Source organism: Lycorma delicatula, chromosome 5 (genome assembly GCF_047948215.1).
Source record: "Lycorma delicatula isolate Av1 chromosome 5, ASM4794821v1, whole genome shotgun sequence".
In the NCBI taxonomy this organism is placed as follows: domain Eukaryota; kingdom Metazoa; phylum Arthropoda; class Insecta; order Hemiptera; family Fulgoridae; genus Lycorma; species Lycorma delicatula.
In genome coordinates this window covers 115,978,172-116,000,993 of record NC_134459.1, presented here as the reverse complement: position 1 = coordinate 116,000,993, position 22,822 = coordinate 115,978,172, and the positions used below count along the sequence as shown (strand labels likewise).

Sequence of the window (22,822 nt, the reverse complement as noted above, 5' to 3'; positions counted from 1 at the left end):
GAATACTATGTAAAATTAAGTTATGATACATTTTGTTCATTACATCTCTTTTGTTGAGATTTAGTATATAAATGGTTTGCAAAAAACATTCGCTTTACATAAATATGTTTAGGCGTAGAGTGTTATGTAGAAAAAATGTCTTATATTGAAATGCAAAAGAGACTTCATGTAATGGGAAAATGATTGAATGAAAGTTTATGCTTGACAGAATATTTTTGATTGATTGAAAAATTGTTTTGCACATAAGATTACATTTTTATTCGGAATTCTTAGACACTTATTTAATAAAATGAATTTGATGGTATGGAAGGTATCTCAAAACCCTATTTTAAAGATTATAGAGGTAGTGTTGCTGTTTCTTGTCAAGTTGTCCTACTTGCCAGAAGAGACACTAGTGACACCCCTCGATAAAGAAACTGTTATATATTTAAATTCAAGATAAATTCTATAATATAAGCATGTCTAGATATCTAATTTTAGTCATTTGAATGATGTGAAAATATTAATTGATGTTGTAAAATGTTATAATCGAACACCAATATAACAATAAAAAATCATTTACTATGTATTCCCTACCCTATGCAGTACTAAGAAATAAAACAACAAAAATTTTATCATTTTATTTAGGGTAGAAAAATTTCCAATAACTTAAAATTACTTTTCTTCAATTTAATATTTTGATAATACTACATACAATCAGAGGTCAGTATCTAGATTCTGAAATTCCCAGCAATAAAGTGAGATATTTTCCTCCTGGAATATTGTGAACTATTAACGTGGTAATAAAATAGGTAGAATGATGTCCAACTGTTTGAAACAACTATGATTCTGTAACATGATGTATTTTTTTAATGTAAGTGACCCAAACAAGTGTTCTATTTTAGTGTTTACATTTTATTTTATATTCTTTTCAAAAAAGAATGATTAGCAATTCTTCAATACGAGAAATTATCTAGATTGTTTTTTGACAACTCCTGGCATAGATATGTCCCGTATAAATGTCATTTAAAAACACAAAAGGGTTTTATACAGTAGGTCAAGGAGTTAACGCAGGAATTTGTTCCTCCTTGCAGCATAGAAAATCCCAAATCCCGAATGCCCATTATGTACATTCAATATTGAAGCTAGGTTGGACTTAGTTGAGCCACTGAGGTAATCAGATGTTGATAGGATACTACTGAAGGTCATTGTATAAAGGTTTATACAAGATCACTATCTCAAGGCAGAATGGTCCCATATTTATACTGAAGGCTCTTTGACAGAGGGCAAAGGTTGCCTTGGTTCTCTTTTCAGCTTTTATTTATCTATAGGACATCAAATTCATTTCAGTGGAGCACTGGAGACAATTAACATTAATTTAAAATAGCTGTAGGCAGCATCTGAAATTTCTAAGAAAGTAGAATGGTTTTTTGATTCTAAATCTACCCTCCAAGAAATCTCGTTATTTCATCTCCTAATAATGTCAAGAATAACTGAAATTAGGCAGTCTATTGGTAGATTAGGTGAAGTTAATATTTCAGTTATCTTTCAATGGATACATCTTCCATTGGAACTGAAGGAAATGAGAAGATTGACTTGTTGGCGAAATGAGGAACCTGAATAATGATGACTAAAACATGTAATCTATCTTACCATTCCATTAAAAATGTAATACACCAAAGGTTAAGTGAAAGTTTGTGAATTACCTTACAACTCAGATGGAAGGTAAACAGTATATAAGAATGCAATTCAGTATGGCAAGAATATAATTCTTGACAATCCTCAAAGGGAATCTGTGGCAGTCTTCAGGATGACGGCCTTGAAGAAAACTTTTTCAGGATGGAAATCCTCACATCTCCTATGTGTGTTATCTATAGAAGTGAAGGTTCTGTTATAAACTGGGTATGTTTTAAGAGTATGTAAAGAACTGACCGATTATAGAAACATGCCTGATGGAACATTATCCTGGAAGGCCAGAAATTTAATGACACTGTATCAATAAATTTAGCATTGAATAAATAAATAAAAATTTTTTCAGATTACGTAAGTTCAAAGCAGATTTTTGTGTTAAAACATTATTCCAAAATGTTTTTAATATAAAACACTTATTACTGATGTGTTGAATATTTAATGTGTACAAGATAAAAAAAATTAAAGGAGAATCTAAGTGGTTCACAGTAGTAGCAGATATTTCTTATCATTCTCAAGAACCTATTTTAACGGCACTGATGTTTCTTCAGCATGATGGTACACCTCTTGTGTAGTCTTCAAACAAAAAGATTAATAATGTAATTTTTATCAGTTTAAAAAATGAAGGGGGTTCTCAATTCAACCTAAATTTTAATTCTTAGTTTATGTTCAAGCCTACTGTGTTCCTCAAGTGGTCCTATTAAGTTTTTAAAATAATATAAGTGGAATATTTTTTAAACAAAAAATTAAACATTCAAATGTTTTTAAAGATTCTTTTCTTCATTTTTTGTTGACATATTTCTCAGTTATTATACAGTAGGAACTAGGAAAGTTTTATAATATGACTATTTTCTTAAGTTTTCAAAATAATTTCCACCATACATTATACATTTCTTCATCCTTCAAAGGAAGCCTACCATATTTTGTTGGAGATCTGGAATCACTCAAATCCGAAGCCTTTAGGAGGTGATCATCGCTCATAAAATGCCTCCCTTTCAGTCTGTTCTTCAGCAGGGGAACAATGTGAAGTTGCACATAGTGAGATCAGGACTGTAGGGATAAGGTTCTAATAGTTTTACTTCAGCTGCCGGCCAAACTCTTGGACCAGTACACTGGAGGGTTATTGTGGTGAAGACACCATGTATCCACCTTTACATTTGGATGCAGCTTCTTGAGAGTTTTGACAACTTTAGGTACATTCTTTGGTATTCCATTTACCTGTAACTGTCTTCTAAGTTTCCAATATTCCTTGCTATAAAATTCCTCTCATGCTAAAAAATATGATCACCATTCATTCTCTTCTTCAAAGATCTGAATTTTCAAAATAGATCATCTTCGAACAGCCATACTTTTTTCTGAGTCTCGTTCAGGATGTCATAACAAAACAGCTAAGTTTCATTGCTTATCATAATATTGTTCACATAGAAGGAGTTCCCATTTTCAAACTTTTTCAGCATTTCACATCACCATGAAACATGATGTACCATCTGATTGTCAGTTAAGTAATGCAGCACCCAAAGGATACAAAGCTTTGTAACTTGAAGGTGATCTCTCAGAATAGCACCAACTACCAGTGCATTAATGGCCATTGTATTCCTTGGCCATTAATGCACTAATTAATTAATTAATTAATGCATTAATGCATTAAAAATGCTTCATCCCTCTGTTTGAAGCATTTTTAGTACTTCAGCTGCTGATAAAGATGATTGACCTGACTTTACAATGTCCTCAAGGCCAAAATTTCCTCTTTCAAACTATTATGACACCTAAATAATGTTTTACGAGGACAATCCTCTCCAAGCACAGGAGTCATTTCTTCTAAACACTCATCAACACTTAATCCCGGTACAAAATTTCCTAGTATTCAGTTTTTGACTACAATGACATCACTATCTCTTTTCACTAATAGCTAAAAAGCAAATGACTGAAACAGTACTATAGCAGCCGGGATCTGTCTGTACATGTACTAACTTGTAACTGCCTTTAATGATCTGTTCTATCACACTACATTAATTTCTTAGTGCTCTTTGTATTGTACATTGCTTACAACATAAATAATGACAAAGAAATATAGCCTAATCTCTCAAATGTATCTATCACAAAGGATATGTAGTCCAATATTCAATTATTTTTTTTAAACTAAAACTTACATTCTAGAGCATGACTCTTCATGTTACAAAGTAACATGAAATTATTGTAATAATTTGTAAATTATTATTAACTTGGTACAATCATAAGTCACCTACACTATTAACACTTAATGTGTGTCATGCATGCAATATTATGGTCTTATGTAACAATGAAACAATGCTAAAGCTGATGTCTTTTTTCAACCAAGAGAGGAGATAAGTAAGCTTGCATAAGAATTTGTGTCTGATGACACAACATCTGGTCTAACCTGTTTACGTTCTGAATTAACATGTCTGACATATAGCATGTGATCCATTTTCTAATTTTCTGTACTCTACATAATGATTTAATGCAAAAAAAACAATAATCTTTTTTAAAGTAAAGATTTAATGGTTTTAAATCAATTTGTATAATAGTCATAATTTTCAATTTTTTTAAACTGTTAATTTCTAAAATTTTAATTTAAATGTCAAGTGATGTATAGAATGACAGACAATGACAATAATCACAATTCTAATCTTAATTAATAAACAACATTATCATAATTAGTTAAATATAGGCATTTGAAATTACTAAATAAAACTCATATTTCTAACGGATTAGATAAAGGATGACAACTCTAGAAAGATTCATTAACTCAAATTGTTGTAGTGCTTGTGTTACAGCACTACAGAACAAGTGCTGTAAATAGTTAATACTGACAGTAATTTTCAACTGACTAACAGGTTTAACAATTTAACAAAATGTAACAAATAAAGATAGGAATACCTCTTCAAAGCTACCTTCCATTGCTCTATGTTGTAATAATGTCATAGAACGCATGAGATCACCAACTAGAATAAAATCTCCTTTTGTTTTTAAATATAAAGCTATAATATTATTAAAATGACTACACTCCAAGCGTAATTCCTTTTCAGCAGTCCATTCAAATAACCGTACCTGAAAATGGTACAATTAGAATCTGTAATTAGATAATAATATACATGTTTATTTATACTTTAAAAAACTACAGTATGACAGGAATTTTGAATATATAAATTTTGACTTTTTAAGAATATAAACACAGACAATGAATTTACAATGTTTTGTGAGTATAAACAAAATACATGTAAAACAGAATCAAATTTATCATTCACAAAATTAACTCATCATACTAATGGATTTATTAAGTATAAATTATAAAACACATTAACAAATATATGGTAGAGAAAAATATAATTATTTATTTAAAATAACTTCACATATGTAGAACTACATCTTTGTTCTCTAGAAAGAATGTCCATAAAAACTAAAAGAAAATATTAGGAAAATATATTTTATGAATACAATTAATTATAAGATAAGTTTTATACAGAATTCGATTAAAATTAACAAGGGCTTTTGGTTATCTCAGTGAAAAAATATAATTCTGAAATATAAAGAGCTTATCTGTAAACAACAGACTTTAGTTACATTATGATGAAACTATTTTTCAAGATACTTTATAGTGAAAAAGCTGACATATTTTATAATGACGAACTAAAAATAAAAAAATTAAAGCAGTCAAAAGTAATGATTTTGAAGTTTGGATAATAGGTTAGGGACGGCTGTATTTCATACTCTAGGGCTAATAATCTTAGTTTTATCTCTGAAAAAATGTTATTTCTTTTTCACAATTTTGTTTAATATACTGAGCAAACTTCTTTTGATAGAATTACTACAGGAGGTAACTCTGTAGAGGAATCCTCCACTACAAGAAGTGGTGCAATTGAGCCTAAGGATTCTGGAGAGCCCAAATTAAACATGCAACAGGGAGATTTTTAAGTCTCTTGGAAACCCTTCTAAAAAAAGTTAATTACTTTGGAACAGTGAACATAAATGTGCTTTTGAAAGTTGTTAAATTAAAAAGCTTACAGATATCTTAAATCAAGACAATATAAAGCAATTGCAAGAATGATTCTTAAGAAAGCTTATTTAGGATTACAAGAAACTAGATTTACAGATGAAAACATCTTCAAATGAGATTATAGTTATCTAATTTTTTAAGTTTTTAAAGGAAATTTGGTAACAGAGTTATGAAAAACTGCACTACTTTGGGAACAGCATTTGTTACAAACAAAAATATTTTAAAGTCAATAATTGAGTTTCACTGACCATCTGGAAGGCTGTCTTTTTTAACTTTAAAATTTGCAAGTAAATATTTTATCTTAATTAACTACCATGCTCCAATTAACAATGATAATAAAAAACCCAGAAACATTAAATATTTTTGAGAGCAATTAGAAGAGGAAGTTTAAAAAATCCCATGTAAAAATGTTAAAATCTTAGGTGATTTTAATGTCCAAGTAAGCAAAGAAAATGCTTATAAAAAAGTAGTAGGAGATCATCCTGCTCATAAAAGAGTGAACAGAAATGGGAAAAGATTAATTAATTTATCTGCGGGTTTTCTATTTAAAACTGATGTCATGTCATCAGATATGACAATGAGATGAAACCAAACTTTCACTTTCAATACCTTTGAGGTTAATTATAGCAGGATGTACAGTGGTACTCTTGAGCCTCGTCCTGGATAGTAATGAAGTAACTTTCACTAAACTCCATTAATACTATGGCAATGTATGCATCAGAAGATTCTTTAAGTCTTGAAATATTTTGTTTGAAACTTAGCAATGTAAGAAAAAAACAAGTTTCCAATTTAGATGAAAGGTCATCAGTTTTTGTAGAACATTTAAACATCTATGTTCTGTTAGTTGTAATCCACTGATTAAAGTTAGTGGTTCATCTTCATCACAATCTTGTTACATTGTCTTAGCATATACACACGGTTTGGGTTTTCACATAGCATTTTTGTAAGATCTTTATAGCTCTCCTCAAATTGTGCAGCATAAATTAACAAAATTACATTCTGATGAATGGTGCATACACATACTGAGTGGGCACCTTTGGCACCTACTAAAACCGCCATTTGGGGCAGAGAGAACAGAAATTAGAAAAACAGACTTATTTCAGGATAGTTGGATTTAAAATTTAAATAAACTTTGTGTAGGTTGCCTAAAATCAACAGTTTCCTTTCATATTGTTTTTCCCTATGCTGACAACATCTTTCATACCTGAAAAAACTGGACTGTTCATCACTTTGAAAATAATTCATTACTAAATCAATCACTTAAAATTTTAATTCTTACTTCTTTTAGAGTCTGGTTCTTCTAGAAAACCTTTTTCTTCTAAAAATCTCTTGTTCTTGTTACACAGCATAATCAGTAACCTGAAAATAATGTTTCATTTTTTGTCATGACTTGTTAAGTGATGCCAGGATAGTTAATAGCTTAATTGTTTTTTTTTTTTGTGGCCAAGTGTATATTATATCTCTTTATATTATCAACTCGCAAGTTCATATCAGCAACTTTTTCTTCAACTATCTTTACTAATTTTGTCTCATCTTCTGGCACTTCAACATCAAGAACTAATTCAAGTTTCTTCACATTTTCTGTAATTTTCCAATTTTTTCTTTTGCATAAGTTTTTTTACAGTACTCATTAAGTGCATATAATTTCAAGGGCGAGCATCCTACTTATATTAATGTAGTATTCAAATAAAATCCATAACCTCTTTTTTTTTGTAATTCTTTAAGTTCTGCATTGTCATTCTGTTCAAAATGTTCCTTATCACTGTCATCATTACCTTGAGTTTTGGATTAGGTTTTATGACAAGAGGTACAAAATTTGTTTCCTGGTTTTAGTTTAAATCCCTTACTACTTTTAGTGTTTTCATAATAGGTTTCTTATGCATGACTGTTCAATTTTTGCACCCTGCAGAACCACACCATCATTTCATTGGCCCAAATAAGGCCATTTGCCAGTGCCAATTCCTAATGTACTTAAGAATTATTCAGTCTTCTCGAACATCAATTGAAAGATCTTACTTATTCTCAGACAACTGTTAGTTTAATCCAGAAAAAATGTTACTCCATTAAATTTAACTGTATATAATGTAAATAATAAATACTGAAAAATGCAATTTTGATAACCTTCCAGACTTTATTTATTATTTAATAGTATCAACCTAGGCACCTCAAAATTCAAGTCTCAAGAAAATGCATGAGGAATTTTTTTAATTTTGATTGATTACTTGAGCTGTTGATACTGTTCTAACGTATATATTTTTCAATGTAGAGCCTGTTTGTTTTGTGATCACTTAAAATTTTAGTTTTATTAAAAAAGAAAATACTCAAGACCCTTTTATAACTTCTATGGCTTAGTAAGATCGCTCAAAGTATTTTTTTAAAAATTTACCTTTAAGAGAAAAAAGAATAGAAACCCCCACCAATTTTATTTCTTCATGATTATTTTGAAAAAAAAGAAAGAAGAAGTTTCTGTGATTAACACTTTCCCTTTTTTTGATATTCAATTTAACATTACATATATGTATATAAAACCTACAAAGATGCAACTAAAAATTTTTTTGCAGCCTCAGTAGTTTTACTTCAAGGTACTATGTATTTTTTTTCTAGAATCTGGCAAGGAATGCCCCAGAAAGCATTTGGAGGGTTAGAAAACTTCTAATGGGATTCCCTTTATAGTTCAAATAATAGATATTTTGACTAGTATTATTTAAATTTGTATATTTTTCAACTAACTACATCAATTTGTTTTTAAAATTAATAAACTATTTTAGAGTCGTACAGAAACTGATATAATTTTTCTTTTACTCAATCTCAATAAAAATGTGAAAAAATATTTTAAATATTCCACGATATATAATCTATCAATTAAATATCTACATATAAATATTATTAATATATAAATGAAATACATACTGTACTATTTATACTAGCTAAAAGTTTTCCATTAAATTCTACAAGAGAATAACACGCTCCTTTAATTTCTTTCTCAGCAACCTGATTTAATTTACCGTCTTGAAAATGAAAGATAAGTATTCGTCCTTGTTTTGGTTCACTTTCTTCAGGATTAACTAATGCTGTACCAATTATATAATACGTATTTGGGTCATCACCTAATTTTGTAGATACCAAGCTCAACGCATATTCTGTTGTCATTAACTGATGTGCATGCAATACTGAAAAAAATTATGCATTAATAAATAAATGAAATTAGGAATTAATATAGAAAAAAAATTAATGATTAAGTATTAGTAATTGTGATTATTCAAACTACTTAAAAGATATTCTGAATTAACTGCTATTCAAGTATAGATATGTTACATGGATAAAAAGCAAACATTTAAATAGTAATCATTATAACAACTGCAGATTTATCATAATAAATGAAAATAATCCAGATGTATGGTTATGTTAAAACTAATATAATGAAATTGCTGTAGCTGGCTAGCTATATAAAGAATATTAGTACATTAGGTGAAATAACTTAAATCTTGAGTCAAAACTACTTGAATATCGCAAAGATAAATGATGTAATGAAAAGTTAAATAAATTTTAAGTCTTAGATAGTGACTGGCTAAAGATATATTTAAGCTCTGGGCTGATTTTGCAATTTCATACTTCATTAGCATTTATACTCATAAATACAGAAGAAGAACAAATTTTAAATGTAACAGACTGGAAAAAGGAACTATAAATTTAACTTCATGTTTTATTAAATATTTTAGATAAACATGTTTTAAGTTTTAATAAACCTCTGTTATAAAATAGAAATAAAGAGCTAAGCTATACTTCAATGGTTATTGAAGTACATTGGAAGATTAGATTAAAACAATTTAAAAAATGTTACTTAATATCCAAAGGTAGATGTGATCATCTGAAGTGTTAAACAATCATGATCTAGGCTATCGTATCACAGCTATAAGTTATCTAGTAAATTTATAAGTAACATTTTTGTAAATGTTCTTGGAACGTAATCTGGCTCTAAATCAAATTTTTCAAAGTAAACAATATTTTACATGGATTAAGTCTAAAAAGAAATGTGTACAGGAAGATCAAGGAAATAATCTATTAAGTTGGAATATTTAAAAAAAATTACTTCAGAAAATTTTTTTCCTGAAATTATCACATATAACTACGCAGGTAAAAAATAAATTATTTCATAAATATAATTAATTTAGCTCAAGAAGATAAAACAACTGAATACATAATATAGATTAATGTCCAGCATCTTAGGTTCATATACAATTAATTGTAGCCTAATATAAAATATTACAAATTAGGGTGTCTTTAAAATGATAAACATTTTAATGAAAATTATGATGTAGTTATTAAAAATACAGAATCAAAATGATGTTAAAAAAACTAGTAAAGGATTTAAATATTTCAATTACATGCATTTATTTATATATAAATTTTTCACGAAAGTTTAATGGAATTTTTTGCAAAATTTCAGGTAACGTGTCTTATCTCAATATTCTGTTCTAGATGGTTTATTGACTAGAATTTAAATATAATTTAATAGTAGGGAGGAATAATATGAATCTTAAAAAGATTAATTTCAGTAATTTTTTCCTGCTAGATGATATTGTCATATAAGCTTCTTGAAGGTTGTGCGTGAGATATGTAAATGGAGTTTTGAAGCGTATGAAAAAAAATGCCAAGACCAACCGGGATTCAAACCCGGGACCTCCAGATGAAAGGCCAAGACGCTACCACTCATAGTCACAGATGCTGGCAAATTATACTTATATATATGTTTAACATAAGTTAAGTTTTACAATAACATTTTAATTAATACCTAAAAAAACGAAAAGGTCCAAATGAACAAAGTAAAATAATTACAGAACAAAGAACAACCACTCAATAAAGGATTTCCTAAAAATTGTAGATCATTTTTCATTAATTTGTAATATTAAATTTTTTTTAAAGAAATATATTAAAATTTGAAATTACAACCTTCAGATTCAACATGGTTTCTTCTTAGGTTTGGATACTGAGGATGAGACTGTAGACTTGACAACAAACTTTCCAGATTTTGCAAAGATATTTGTTACATTAAATATTGCAGTGTTTTCACCAGGTGCTTTTTTGTTAACTATTTCCTTGAAAAATGTTAGGGGCAAATTGGTGAACTATCCTGACTTATAGACCATCATTTTGCTTCATTCATCCTTGATTCCGCTGCATTAATGATTTTATGAGATGTCTTAATGTATTTTGTTTCCTATACTGAGGATCTAGGACTAAACAGCCAATCAATCCTAGATATCTCCTTGTAGACAGATTTGGGGACTCATATTTCATGTATACTAAGTGCACAACATCCTACTGGTTGAAGGGCCTATTGGGTAAAGTTGGGACTTCCTAGTCCATCTTAACAGTTAGAAAATGAATTTAAAAAATATGTAAAAAAAAATCAAATAAATACTGAATACTACAGCATACAGATTCAGAAAAAGTACTTATTTAATATTTTATTAACGAATTACGAAATATTAATGAGAAAATGAGATGGAATATTCTCCTTCTCTAATAACTTAACATTTAAAAAAATTCTATATTAAATGTAGAATAAAATAAAGATACATTAACGTACATTTTTATTCTAAGGTAGATTTTATTCTTTAATATTGTTAAATTTTATAACTACAATGTAAAACATTAACCCCAAATATTATTTATGCTATAAATATTACTTTTCCTTAGTATAAACATACTCAACCACCTAGCAACTTTTAAGATTACAAACCTTTAAGAAAATTAACCTGGTATGAGCTGTAACTGCTATGAATTTTGTAACGTATGTTATTTTGTAAGATTCATATATTTTTGGGTTAAGCATTAAAAAAATACATGATTATTTGCGAGTTGATATTAATCAGTCTAAAATGGGAGAATACTGATCACACAATTTACATATTATTTTAGCAAACTGAGGAAGTGTCTATCCTTTCCTGCTGTATAAGCCTCTCATTTTAAATTATTTCACTTATAAGTATGATATATGGGATGATTCCTTTCATTTATCTTTGAAGCCTATGATAAAATACAAAATAAAATTTTCATAAAACTATACAATCATCCTTTGCAACCCCCATTTCATCAGGTTGGTGTTCTTGAAAAGACTCACTCATCTTTACAAAACAAACATGAAGAAATAAAATATGGTTCCTTTAGCTCATATTACTGAATAATTAAACAAGGAGTGTGGAAGAAAAGATAATAGCACAAGTAAAAAAGGACACCACTTTTGGTCATAGGAACTACAATTAAGCAGCAATAACTTGAAAATACTTTACTTCTTGATTTATGAAATCTGTTTTTTTACTGCCAAACCAATTTTTATAAAAATACACACTTTAATCTGACTCAAACTTTGGTTAAAAAATTAAGCCATTCTTCTGTTGTAGTTTATATGTTTTTGGAGATAAATACTTTATTGGTAAATCAGTTAAGTGATAAAAAAAAGTTAATTCTGAATTCTTTAGAATTCTAAGAAATTCTTTAGAATCATACTTTATTCTGAGTTTAGGTTCTGCCAAGGTTAAATATGTGAATATAACATATAAAATGTATATATAAAACACATATAAAAATGTATGTATAAAACACATATGCAATACAGATCTTCTATCATGATACTCTATATAAACTGGAAAAAATACAATTATAATGAAGTGAATTCTATTTTGAAATATTTCATATTAATTTGTTTTAATATTAAATTATTTCATATTTAGTGGTCCTTACAGAATGCAAATAAAAATAATTTTAAAACAATACACTTGAGAGAGAAAATAATATGTAATAGGTAACAATTACTATGGTGTTCTCAAACAGCTATAACAAAAACTTATTCTTTGAAAATAACCCTTCGTTAATTTTTGCAGAGAAGAAGAAATACTGTAAAAATTGTACAATAACATACACAACAAGCTGCTGTTGAGTTGCTCATAAGACAATGTGCAATATTGTTTATAATTCTTGTGAGTTATTATATATAATACACAAAACATTTCAATAAATTTTTATTTACAAATATTAATTCATTCATGACGTAGTAGATATTTTTCATTAATATACTACCAAGCTTATCAAAATGAATAATTAGCTTTTAAGAAATAACCTTTAATAATTAAAATAGATATTACTTTAAAAATGCTGGATAACTGGAAAACAAATGATCAAGAAGAGTCTAAATCTGACACAGAAAACTACAAACGAATAATAATAATAATCATTATGCAGCTGATAGGGCAAATTTCAGAATATTTTCATGTTTCACTTTAGATTCAAGTCTAGTAAGATTAAAAAAAAGTTACTCTACATCCACTACTTTGAAGAAAAATTAAAGTAATGAAATAAAACTGCAGTGTCAATAGAAAACTCATGGGAGGAATAAAAAAAACTTCAAGCAATTTTTTAATCTGGAAGGAACTTCACACGTTCATCAACAAAGATATAGCATGATAGTGTTCTGAATTCCAGCAGGCAGGGAATAGAGAAGTGTAGCAAATGACAAAAAAAAAGAAAGTTTAATGTTTGAATTGGCTCAGTTCTTTGTTCAATTTCTATTACGCACTAATATTTCATTTTCACTTCCTAAGTGGCCATGCTCTAGTGAGTTCTTGAAAAATTAGGCAATGGTGTGAATAAAAGTGTAGTCAGACTATGCTGTGGTCAACTACTTACGGTCAATAACTCAATTTACACATTTTATAACAAACTAAATTATTTTTCTTTCAAATTTGTTCTAATGACAAAACAATTTACAGTGGGTTGCTCACACCACTGCAGAAGGATATTTAATTTTAGCTGATAAGAAATTTGCTAGGAATTACTGAAAAAATACTATTTTAGATTTGTTTATCTTAATAATGGGGTTTATTGCAACAGGATTTTATCACATAAATGAATGAAAATATATTACATACAATATACTTCTAATATACAAATCATATTAAAATATATTATAAGCATCCAATATTTAATTTAATAATGTAAAACTATCTGGGCAAGAATACCTTCAAATGTGTGCTGATCTATAATTAGCAAATTATGAACTTCAACTTCTAAACCGTACTCCATAGAAGCTGCAGCTGTAGCTGTAGATCCTGGCTTAAGAAGTAATCCTAATGTAGATGAACTTGTACTTTGTGCCTGCGTACTAGCACTTGGTCGAGTTGGACTTGAACCAACACTCTCAAGCTGATCTATCCTCATTGTCACTACACCAAATGTCTAAGAAACATAAAAAAAAATTAATGAACTATAAGCCCAAAAAATAATTTAATAAAATTAAAAAGATTCTATGGTTGCATTTAACAGAATATTTTTATTTTAAAATAAAAAAAAAACTTTGTCGTACAATACATATTCTTCATTTTACCTGAGTGTTAAACTTTGTTAATATGTTTTTAGTGAATTACAGATTTTCTACTAGATGCAACCCCTTACGTACTTATTACAGTGGCATTAAATATTATATTATAAATAAGATCATGTCATAACAGATTTATTGGCAAGGAAATTTACTAACTGAATATTTTGCAAAGGTCAAATAACATCACAGATTGGAACCTGATCGAATTGTTTAGAGTTAATTTGGATAATATTTACATACAACCAATATTAATATTATAATATTTAAAACCAATCCTCTGAATTGTATACAATTCCAAGGATTGGTGAGTCACCTTTTTTCAGGAACTTTGTAACTTGTTCTTATAAGGTTCTTTAAGTTTTGGAGGAAAATAATTTTTAAATGGTTTATATTCACAATTTATTCAATTCAAATTGTTTTTCAGTAATGTATTGCTTCACTCTAAGTAAACACACCATGACCTTCCAGAAATCATGAGGGATTATGGACAGAATTGAATTTTCCTCAGGAAAGGGTTGTTTCGTACTGTGGTTTAGTGAGCTGATCAGTCCTTCTTTCCTTAAAATTGATCTTTTGTCTCTTTATCTTCTGTTCCTTAGGTATAGCTCTTAGTACTACACGCATATTAAGTTGTTAGTACCTGTAGGAGTCAATATATTAATTTTGTTATTGGTAATGATAGGGCCTTCATATCCTGCCCAATGGCTACAAAATAAAACCTAGTAGTTGAATTACTTATTGAGTAAAATCAAAGCCTCTGAATACCTCCTAAAATACAAACAGATGAAATTTCTTGGTTCTTTATTAAGATGAGAAATGTTAAGGTACACAAATAATTGTGATAATGGAAAATATAAAAAGGATAAGAGAAGGGAAATTGCAAGATCTGTAAATAAAGTAATGAGGCTAGTTTTCTTTGGCAGCCAAAGTGGCGACACTGTAAAGTTACTAATAAACATATGGTTATATGAACAGCTGATTTATATTAGATATTAATATTTTAGTCTATTGTTGCCACATGAGACGTAAACAAACAATTCATGGAAAGAGTTTTTGTTGTGCGTTATAAAAATGATCACTCAGTTTTGGGTTAAACTCTGTGAGAATGCTACTGAAACTTTTGCAAAATTGAAGAGGGCATATGGAGATGATTCTGTGTCATGAGCTCAAGTTTTTACGTGGTTTAAAGCATTTTCACATGGCTGGGAATCAGTTGCGGATGATCCACACTCTGGAAGACCATCAACATCAAAAAATGATGACAGTGTTGAGTGAATCAGAGACTTAATACGGTATGACCGGCGGTTAACTGTCAGAATGATTTCAGAACAAATGAATTTGAACCGTACCACAGTCTATCAAATTTTGACAAATGAATTGGACATGAGAAAAGTTTGTGCAACATTGGTACCAAAAAACCTCACTGTTGAACAGAAAACCAGCAGAGTGGAAATGTACTGTGATCTTCTAGGGTGAATTGAAGCTAATCATAATTTTCTAAAAAATGCTATTACTGGTTATGAATTTGAGTATGACCCAGAAACAAAACACTTCAAACTCACCATGTCCCAAAAAAGCAAAAATGAGTAAATAAAAAATCAAAACTATGCTTATTTGTTTCTTCGATAGTAATGGCATTATCCATAAGGAGTTTTTGCCTGCAGGACAGGCTGTAAGTCAACATGTTTACCGAGAAATTTTTGAGACTGTGGAAAAGAGTTGCTCATGTGAGACCAGGTATAAAAAATAACTGTATTCTGCATCATGACAATACACCTTGTCACACTATACTCAATTAATGAGGGTTTGGCAAAGAAAAACATTCCTGTAGTTCCTCAACCACCTTATTCACTTGATTTGAGTCCCTGCAACTTTTTCCTGTTCTCGACTTTAAAAAAACATCCCAAAGGATACCATTTTGGAACAGTAGAAAACATTAAAAAAATGTTACCAACCATCTGAAGAATATTCCAGTATCTGAGTTCAACACTGCTATGTAGAGTGGGGGAACCGTTTGAAGCGTTGCATGGCTTCCCAAGGGAATATTTCGAAGGCAATAGAGTCTATGTATAATATAATTGGATTGTAAATAAAAAGTTTTTCTGAACCAGACTCATTACTTTATTTACAGACCTTGTATGTTAATCTTCATTTCACACTGAAACTGTGTTGACAGAAATTGTGATGTAAATAGACTAGCAAAAAAGAGATTGGTGGCATGATCAACAGTATATTGATGTTGAGAGAAAGGACATAATGGAAGAGTAAAAACACTCCTGCAGCTCCATATAAATGGGACTAGTAAACTTTACATAAAAGATTTTGGCTATATTAAACAGATATATTACCTTTACTCTATGATTATGCTCTTACCACGTACTGTAAACCCAATTTTAGCAGCAGATCTTTTACTCTCAGGACAAATGTTCCTTAACTGTGCCATTTATTAAAACTCAAGGTCCAAAGAACATCAATATCAGAATCTAATTAATGGCTATACCTATAAGTGGATTTGAATCAGGAATCATGATCTTACAGCATTATAGCTGTTATTAATTCATTTATTTTTGATATTACAGCAATATTAAAATACTATTTTTAATAATCAATAAATTTCAAACAGTAATTAAAAAAATTATCTGGTAAGTAAAAATTATATACATAGTCTGACAGTGCTTCTGACACAATTCATATTAATCTAAACATAAATGAAAGATTCTACAAAAAATCTGTGAAGAAAAGTGAAACCAAATGTGAAACGGCTTATAAAGTTTTTATTACCTTTTTTTCCTTTTCACTTGTAAGTCGTACATTGCTACCATTTTCAATAAAATTAGTATTTTAGTGTGTTTGTGGTTTACTGAATTAATATACTCAGTTAAGCAGCTATATTATGGCAAATATAAGAGATGGATGTAGTTCCAGGACTATGTTGTGTCCTTTTTCTACAGTTACTGTTGTAGTGTAAATCCTGTAGTTTTATCATGCAATATGTGTCAATACTTTTCTTTAATCTTCACACTTTCTTTGTGTGTGTATTACTTTAAATGCTTGTGGTAGGGGTAGTGATAAGAAAGTTAGTGCTTCCATTATTGCACATAAGTTTTTACATCCCAAACTCAGCCAATGTGACAGTTCATTTTGCCACATATGAAATGTTTGTCATTTAACACAAAATAAAATAGACATGATCTACAGCCTCCTGGAATAAACAGAAAAAGTTTAGTCACTTCAATTTGTGTCTGATTCTAACAGCCACCATTATTAGGAGAGAGTAGGAGGTTAATAACACCCAGTCATACCAAAAACTAGTAGTTTGAGAGTGAGCCAGTTTACTTCTCTCAAACAATTTATTCCAAAGAAATACAAGTATTTCTTTAAAATAATTATATTTCAAAGCTATCTTCTATTCCTCAACTCAGTCTCTCAATTACCGTTGGCTTTAATTAACAAGACAATCCAGAGATGGATCAAACTGCTGAAGTATCACATGAAACTATTAAACAGTAAATTGAAAATTTGGAATTTGTATGGTTTCTTAATCAACTGCTATCTGAGGCATTCTCAGTTCATGACTGGCAAAGTAGGTTGACTTACCATGTTATGGTTTTTACCATAAGAGGTTTTGTTATACAGTCTGATTCTTATTTTCTTTTTTTTTACTGCAAATACTCTTATTTACCTAACTCAAGGGCAGCACCAAATTGATCATTCCCTTTCTAAACAATCTTTTTTGAAGACCGTTATTCCAAATTCCATGGTTAGATATTATGTGATTAAATCAGCTGTGGCCATGGCTCCATGCTGTACTGTATAGTAGACATGTCAAACAGAATAGGACTGTTACTTTTTTTACTGTGACTCATTGGGAAGACAACTCTATAAATGGAGTGTTTGGGAATTCCTGTTTCCCCACAAACAAACCTGTTTTCTTGAATGCTGGTGGACAATTTTATAACATTAACAAAGTTCATTCATAAACAGTAGGTCTGAAAAGTTCCCGAACTAAATTTCTGTAGTCCATACAAGTAGTGTCATCTCTTGGACAACCAAGTAATTTGCAGTATAATGTCTATGAGTGTGTGTACAAAATTTCATCATGTTTCGTCACTCCAGTCTCGAGTTACATTTGGCTGCGTATGTTGCATTCATGTAACCTTGTGTGAGCTTGTGACATGGAACAGAGAAGCATGATAAAATTTTGTGTTTGACTTCAAAAATCTTTCGCTAAAATTTATTTTATGATACAGCAAACATTTGGTGATGAAGCTGCATCTCGTGCTACAAGATAAACATGGTGGAAACAGTTTAAAATGATAAAGAGTCGTTGGATGAAGATGAATGAAGTGGAAGCCCTTCAACAGCAGTTCACAATGAAAACGTTGTGAAAGTGAGTGCGCTCCTGGTCGAACAACCTCATCTTATTCTTCAGGCCATAGCAGAAGAGCTAAACATCGGTAAAGACAAGGTATATATAATTCTAACAGAAAAAATGAACCGCTGAAAGGTGTGCCCTTGTTTTGTTCCACACTTCTTGACTGAAGAACAAAAACAGGTGTGTCTTTCTTGTGCTCAAGACTTCATTGAAACTGCCGATAGCGAGCCAAAATTTTCGGAAACAATTGTAACTGGGGATGAAAGCTGGTGCTTCAAGTATGATCCGCAAACAAAGCGTCAATCCGCTGCTTAGTTGAGTCATGGAGCACAAAGACCGGTGAAAATCAGGCAGCAAAAATCAAGGGTGAAAACGATGTTGATTGAATTCTTCAATTCAAGGGGCTGATTCATCATGAATTTGTCCTAACTGGTCAAACCATGAATACTAAATTCTATTTGGAAGTAATGAAACGCCTGATGCATCGCATTCATTGAATCCATCTGAGTACCAGGATCCAGGCAGTTGGACTCTCTTGCACGACAATACCCGGGCACATATAATAGTTTAAACATGTTATTTTGCTGCAAATCAAATCACTGTCTTATCCCACCTGCCCTATTTACCTGACTTGGCTCCAGCAGACTATTTTATGTTTCCGAAACTCAAGTTGAAGATGAAAGGCCACTTTTTCGACGAAAATCTGGCTATCCAAAGGGGTTGCCCCAAGCAGTTGAAGGCGATCCCACATAGTGATTTCTCCAGAGCATTTGATGAGCTCTACTGGCACTGCAATGAGTAAGTAACTAGAGAAGGATTCTATGTAAAGGACTGACGTGAGTAAATTCGTTTATTTTTAAATCTGTATTATTATTTACTTTAATTCGGGAACTTTTCAACACACTTGTATACTTTACAGAGTATGAGACCTATTGATTCACTTAGCAAACTGAAGCATACAAAAAGCCCAGTAATTTCTTAATTTAAGTGGTGTTTAGATGTTACTTTAGTTACATGCAGTCAAATAAGAAACTAACACAAATGCCATTACAAGTTAAATAAATATTTGTTTTAACCCTAAAATAGCAAATAGCAACAGCATTTTCTGATAGTATATCTGCTTAAGTCACTATCAGCAGTTCTGAAAAGACACAAGAAATATGGTAATTAGTGGGGAAGTGTCGAAATGCCTGATAATTATCATCAGTGTATTCAAGGGTTTAGCAAATTGTATACAAAATACATCATTTATAAAATAACTTCAAATACACAAAAAAACTTCTATAATTATTAGTTTATTGCTAAGTATGAATGAGAAAATAAGAATTTTTAATGAAAGTTATTTTCTTTTAGAATTAAACAATAAATATTTTATATAAACTTTAAAGTTTACTTACAGATTACTTTACTTACAGATTTTGAATTAAAAAAAATGAAAGCATATTTTTACAGATTATAAAAACCATTTTATGCATTGACCCCTTCAAAAAAAACCCCTTACTTGACCAATATGAATAATTTTAAATAAAGATCTACATGGATTAAAATAACACAAGGCAAACAATAATGCTAGAATAAACAAGGCACTTATACTATACAAAAGTATCTCCCCCCCCCCAGAAATTAAGCACCATCAAAGAAAGAGATTACCTCAATAAAATCATAGAAAAAGAAAATTTACCTGTGAACTCTCTTGATATGCAATTCTCCGAGGAGTTTCACCAAGAGGAACTGTTCTGATATGTAGTTTTTGTATTTCATCAATAGTACCTATTGTAAATGTACTATCTGCAGCAAGTGCAAGACTGAAATAATTAAATCATACCTATTAACAAGAGCAATAAATTAATAAGTATATTAACATTCTGAATTCTGTGGTTGTTAGCCATTTATCTAAAATGACATGTAGCTGTTATATGCCAGAAATGTATAAATAACCATTTAAAGGTTGAGTGCCAAAACCAGTATTGTTTAACTTAACAATCCTAATTAAAAAATATACTATCAGTTAGAAATCCAGTTAAGTTAAATATAAATTGGAAGCTATATGACAAAAAAAAAAAAATGGTAATGTTTAATATGCATTTTTAAGCAGAGTATAATAACTCACAAACAATAAGTTGTGTACTAATACTTTTGAGCCATCTTTGTACATAATAAAATTTTTGATTATTATCTATGTACTATGCAACAAAAAATCGTTTTATCATAAAAAAATTATATACAGTACAACTATGCTATAATGTGGCCAAATGGAGACATCGGTTATAACTGCGTTACAGGATAATTGTATTATTTCGAAGGTGAGTAAGAAACAATACAAATCAATGCCCATTGGGTTAACATTGTATTATAATAGTTAAAATATTATTACTCAAAGATACAGATACAAGTAAAATTACTTTGTTATAAAATAGAAATTGTGAAAAATACAATAACATCAATGGTATTAATGTCACAAATACAAAATTTTTCCTACCAGTCCTAAACTTTCAACAGCATCAATAAAAGAACGGAGTTTATCTTCCTCTTTCATCCAGGCATGAGTAGTTCCTTCTGGCACACTGAATTTCCATGACAAGCTAGCTTTAGACTGACCATCTTCAACTTTTTTGATGATATCAAGTTTGTCTTTGACAGAGTAAATTTTTTGTTTAGAAGACATTTTAGAATTACAGTATAAGAAGATACTGTATAAAAACGGGAAATTTAAATTGTCAATGAAACAATCAGGACACAAACCAAATGTTGGAAAATCTATTGTACACAGCACTGTCACACTGTTTATTCAAATTAATGTAAAAAAAACTGATAAAAAATTTACAGACAATGAAAATAGATTACCGACAGATAAAAACGAATCACAAATGTTTGCGAGACTATACATACAGTATTTCAACTACTACAATGTTGAATATGTAACAGTTGCTAATGTAATTAAGTGAATGCATTACATCTACCGGATGAGTCATTCGTCAAACATTTTTAATAAAATAAAATGGATTTAAATGCAGAATTGTACAGTACTGTAGTTCAAATCTAGTTAGTGTTGTAATTTCTAGTAAAATCTATAACACGGTTTGTTAACGTAATTTAAAAAAGAAGTGCTGATAAGGAAAAAGGGGAAGTTAAGCAGTAACTTTTTGATATCATAACCTTATGTTTCTGTCATTCTGTTTACATAATGCAATACATATACACTAGTTTGACGGAGCTAAATGTAATTATGCTGTAAAATTTATTACGAAATACTGTACTTATTGGAAGTTGAAGAAAATAAGTTTGTGTATAATTACAGTATTAAAAACTGCAAGAATTTTTATACGTAATGACAATTATCCTTTCTCAGGGGACATGCTCTTACCCATTTTATAACTATATGTGCGGTTTTTTAACCATGTAATAGGAGAAATGTATTGTATATAGAAATACATTAAAAAAACACAAGCTTAATCACCAAACATAGTACCAGAAAAACCTATAAAATCTAATACCAATAGTCGACTTCTGGGGGATCCCGCATGATTAGTCTGTACATAATTCTATAATTACATCAACAAATAACAAAAACAAAATAAAAATTAAAAATCTAGAAAACATAAATTCTAACAACCACAAAATTTGTAACAAAACTACAATGCCATTACTATGACAGTAACACAGCAACTCTTGCTACTAGGTTTGGCAGTTAAGTTGTTTTTTGAATTTAACTAGCACAGTAGTCAATATATTGTGAATTATTTGAATTTTTAAAATGTTTTTAATTATATATAAATTTTGATCAGTAGTTTTACTGCAACCACTATATAAATGCACTGAGGAAACTGTGACTAACTGATACTACTATTTCTCTGCTCAATGAGGCCAATTATATGCAAGGAACATTTTTCTAGGTCTTCCATCAGAAATGTACAGCACAGTTTATGAGATGATTGGACTCAATTGTTGTTGTTATGAAGTTGATACATAAAATTAGTTTTTCAACACAACAATTTCAGCTGAATAAAATTAATTGTCTGATAAAATTCCATTATATAATGATACGATCATTTGTCATCACTCAATTGGATATATTTAATTTTTTTTTTATAAATTATTGTTATATTGCATGAATTATACATACATGTAAGTATATTTATGAATTACTATTAATTTATTTATAAAAATGATGTGGTTAATAAAGATTTTTAAATAATACATGAAGATTTTTTATTTAAAAATTTTTGTTTACATCTGATTAAAGAATGTATAATAATTACTATTTCTAATTATTTTATATCAGGAAGGTTTTATATATATATATAAATATATACCATTATTTTTCCTAGCTGGCTGCAGTTTCTGAGCATTTTAATTTTTCAAAAAGATATTAGACACTACAATATTC

The 22,822-nt window shown here is 29.5% G+C and overlaps 1 protein-coding gene across 1 annotated transcript in view; it reads right to left on the bottom strand.

Annotated features, from left to right (window-relative positions):
- The window catches only part of pic (DNA damage-binding protein pic), an 86,656-nt gene that overhangs the window by 15,747 nt on the left and 48,087 nt on the right, over window positions 1-22,822 (bottom strand). The window contains exons 14-17 of the mRNA XM_075366914.1: window positions 20,117-20,240; window positions 13,702-13,918; window positions 8,594-8,853; window positions 4,567-4,737 (exon numbers count right to left, since the gene is read on the bottom strand). Of these exons, the coding sequence (XP_075223029.1) occupies window positions 4,567-4,737; window positions 8,594-8,853; window positions 13,702-13,918; window positions 20,117-20,240 (772 nt within the window). The remainder of the gene's footprint in view (window positions 1-4,566; window positions 4,738-8,593; window positions 8,854-13,701; window positions 13,919-20,116; window positions 20,241-22,822) is intronic.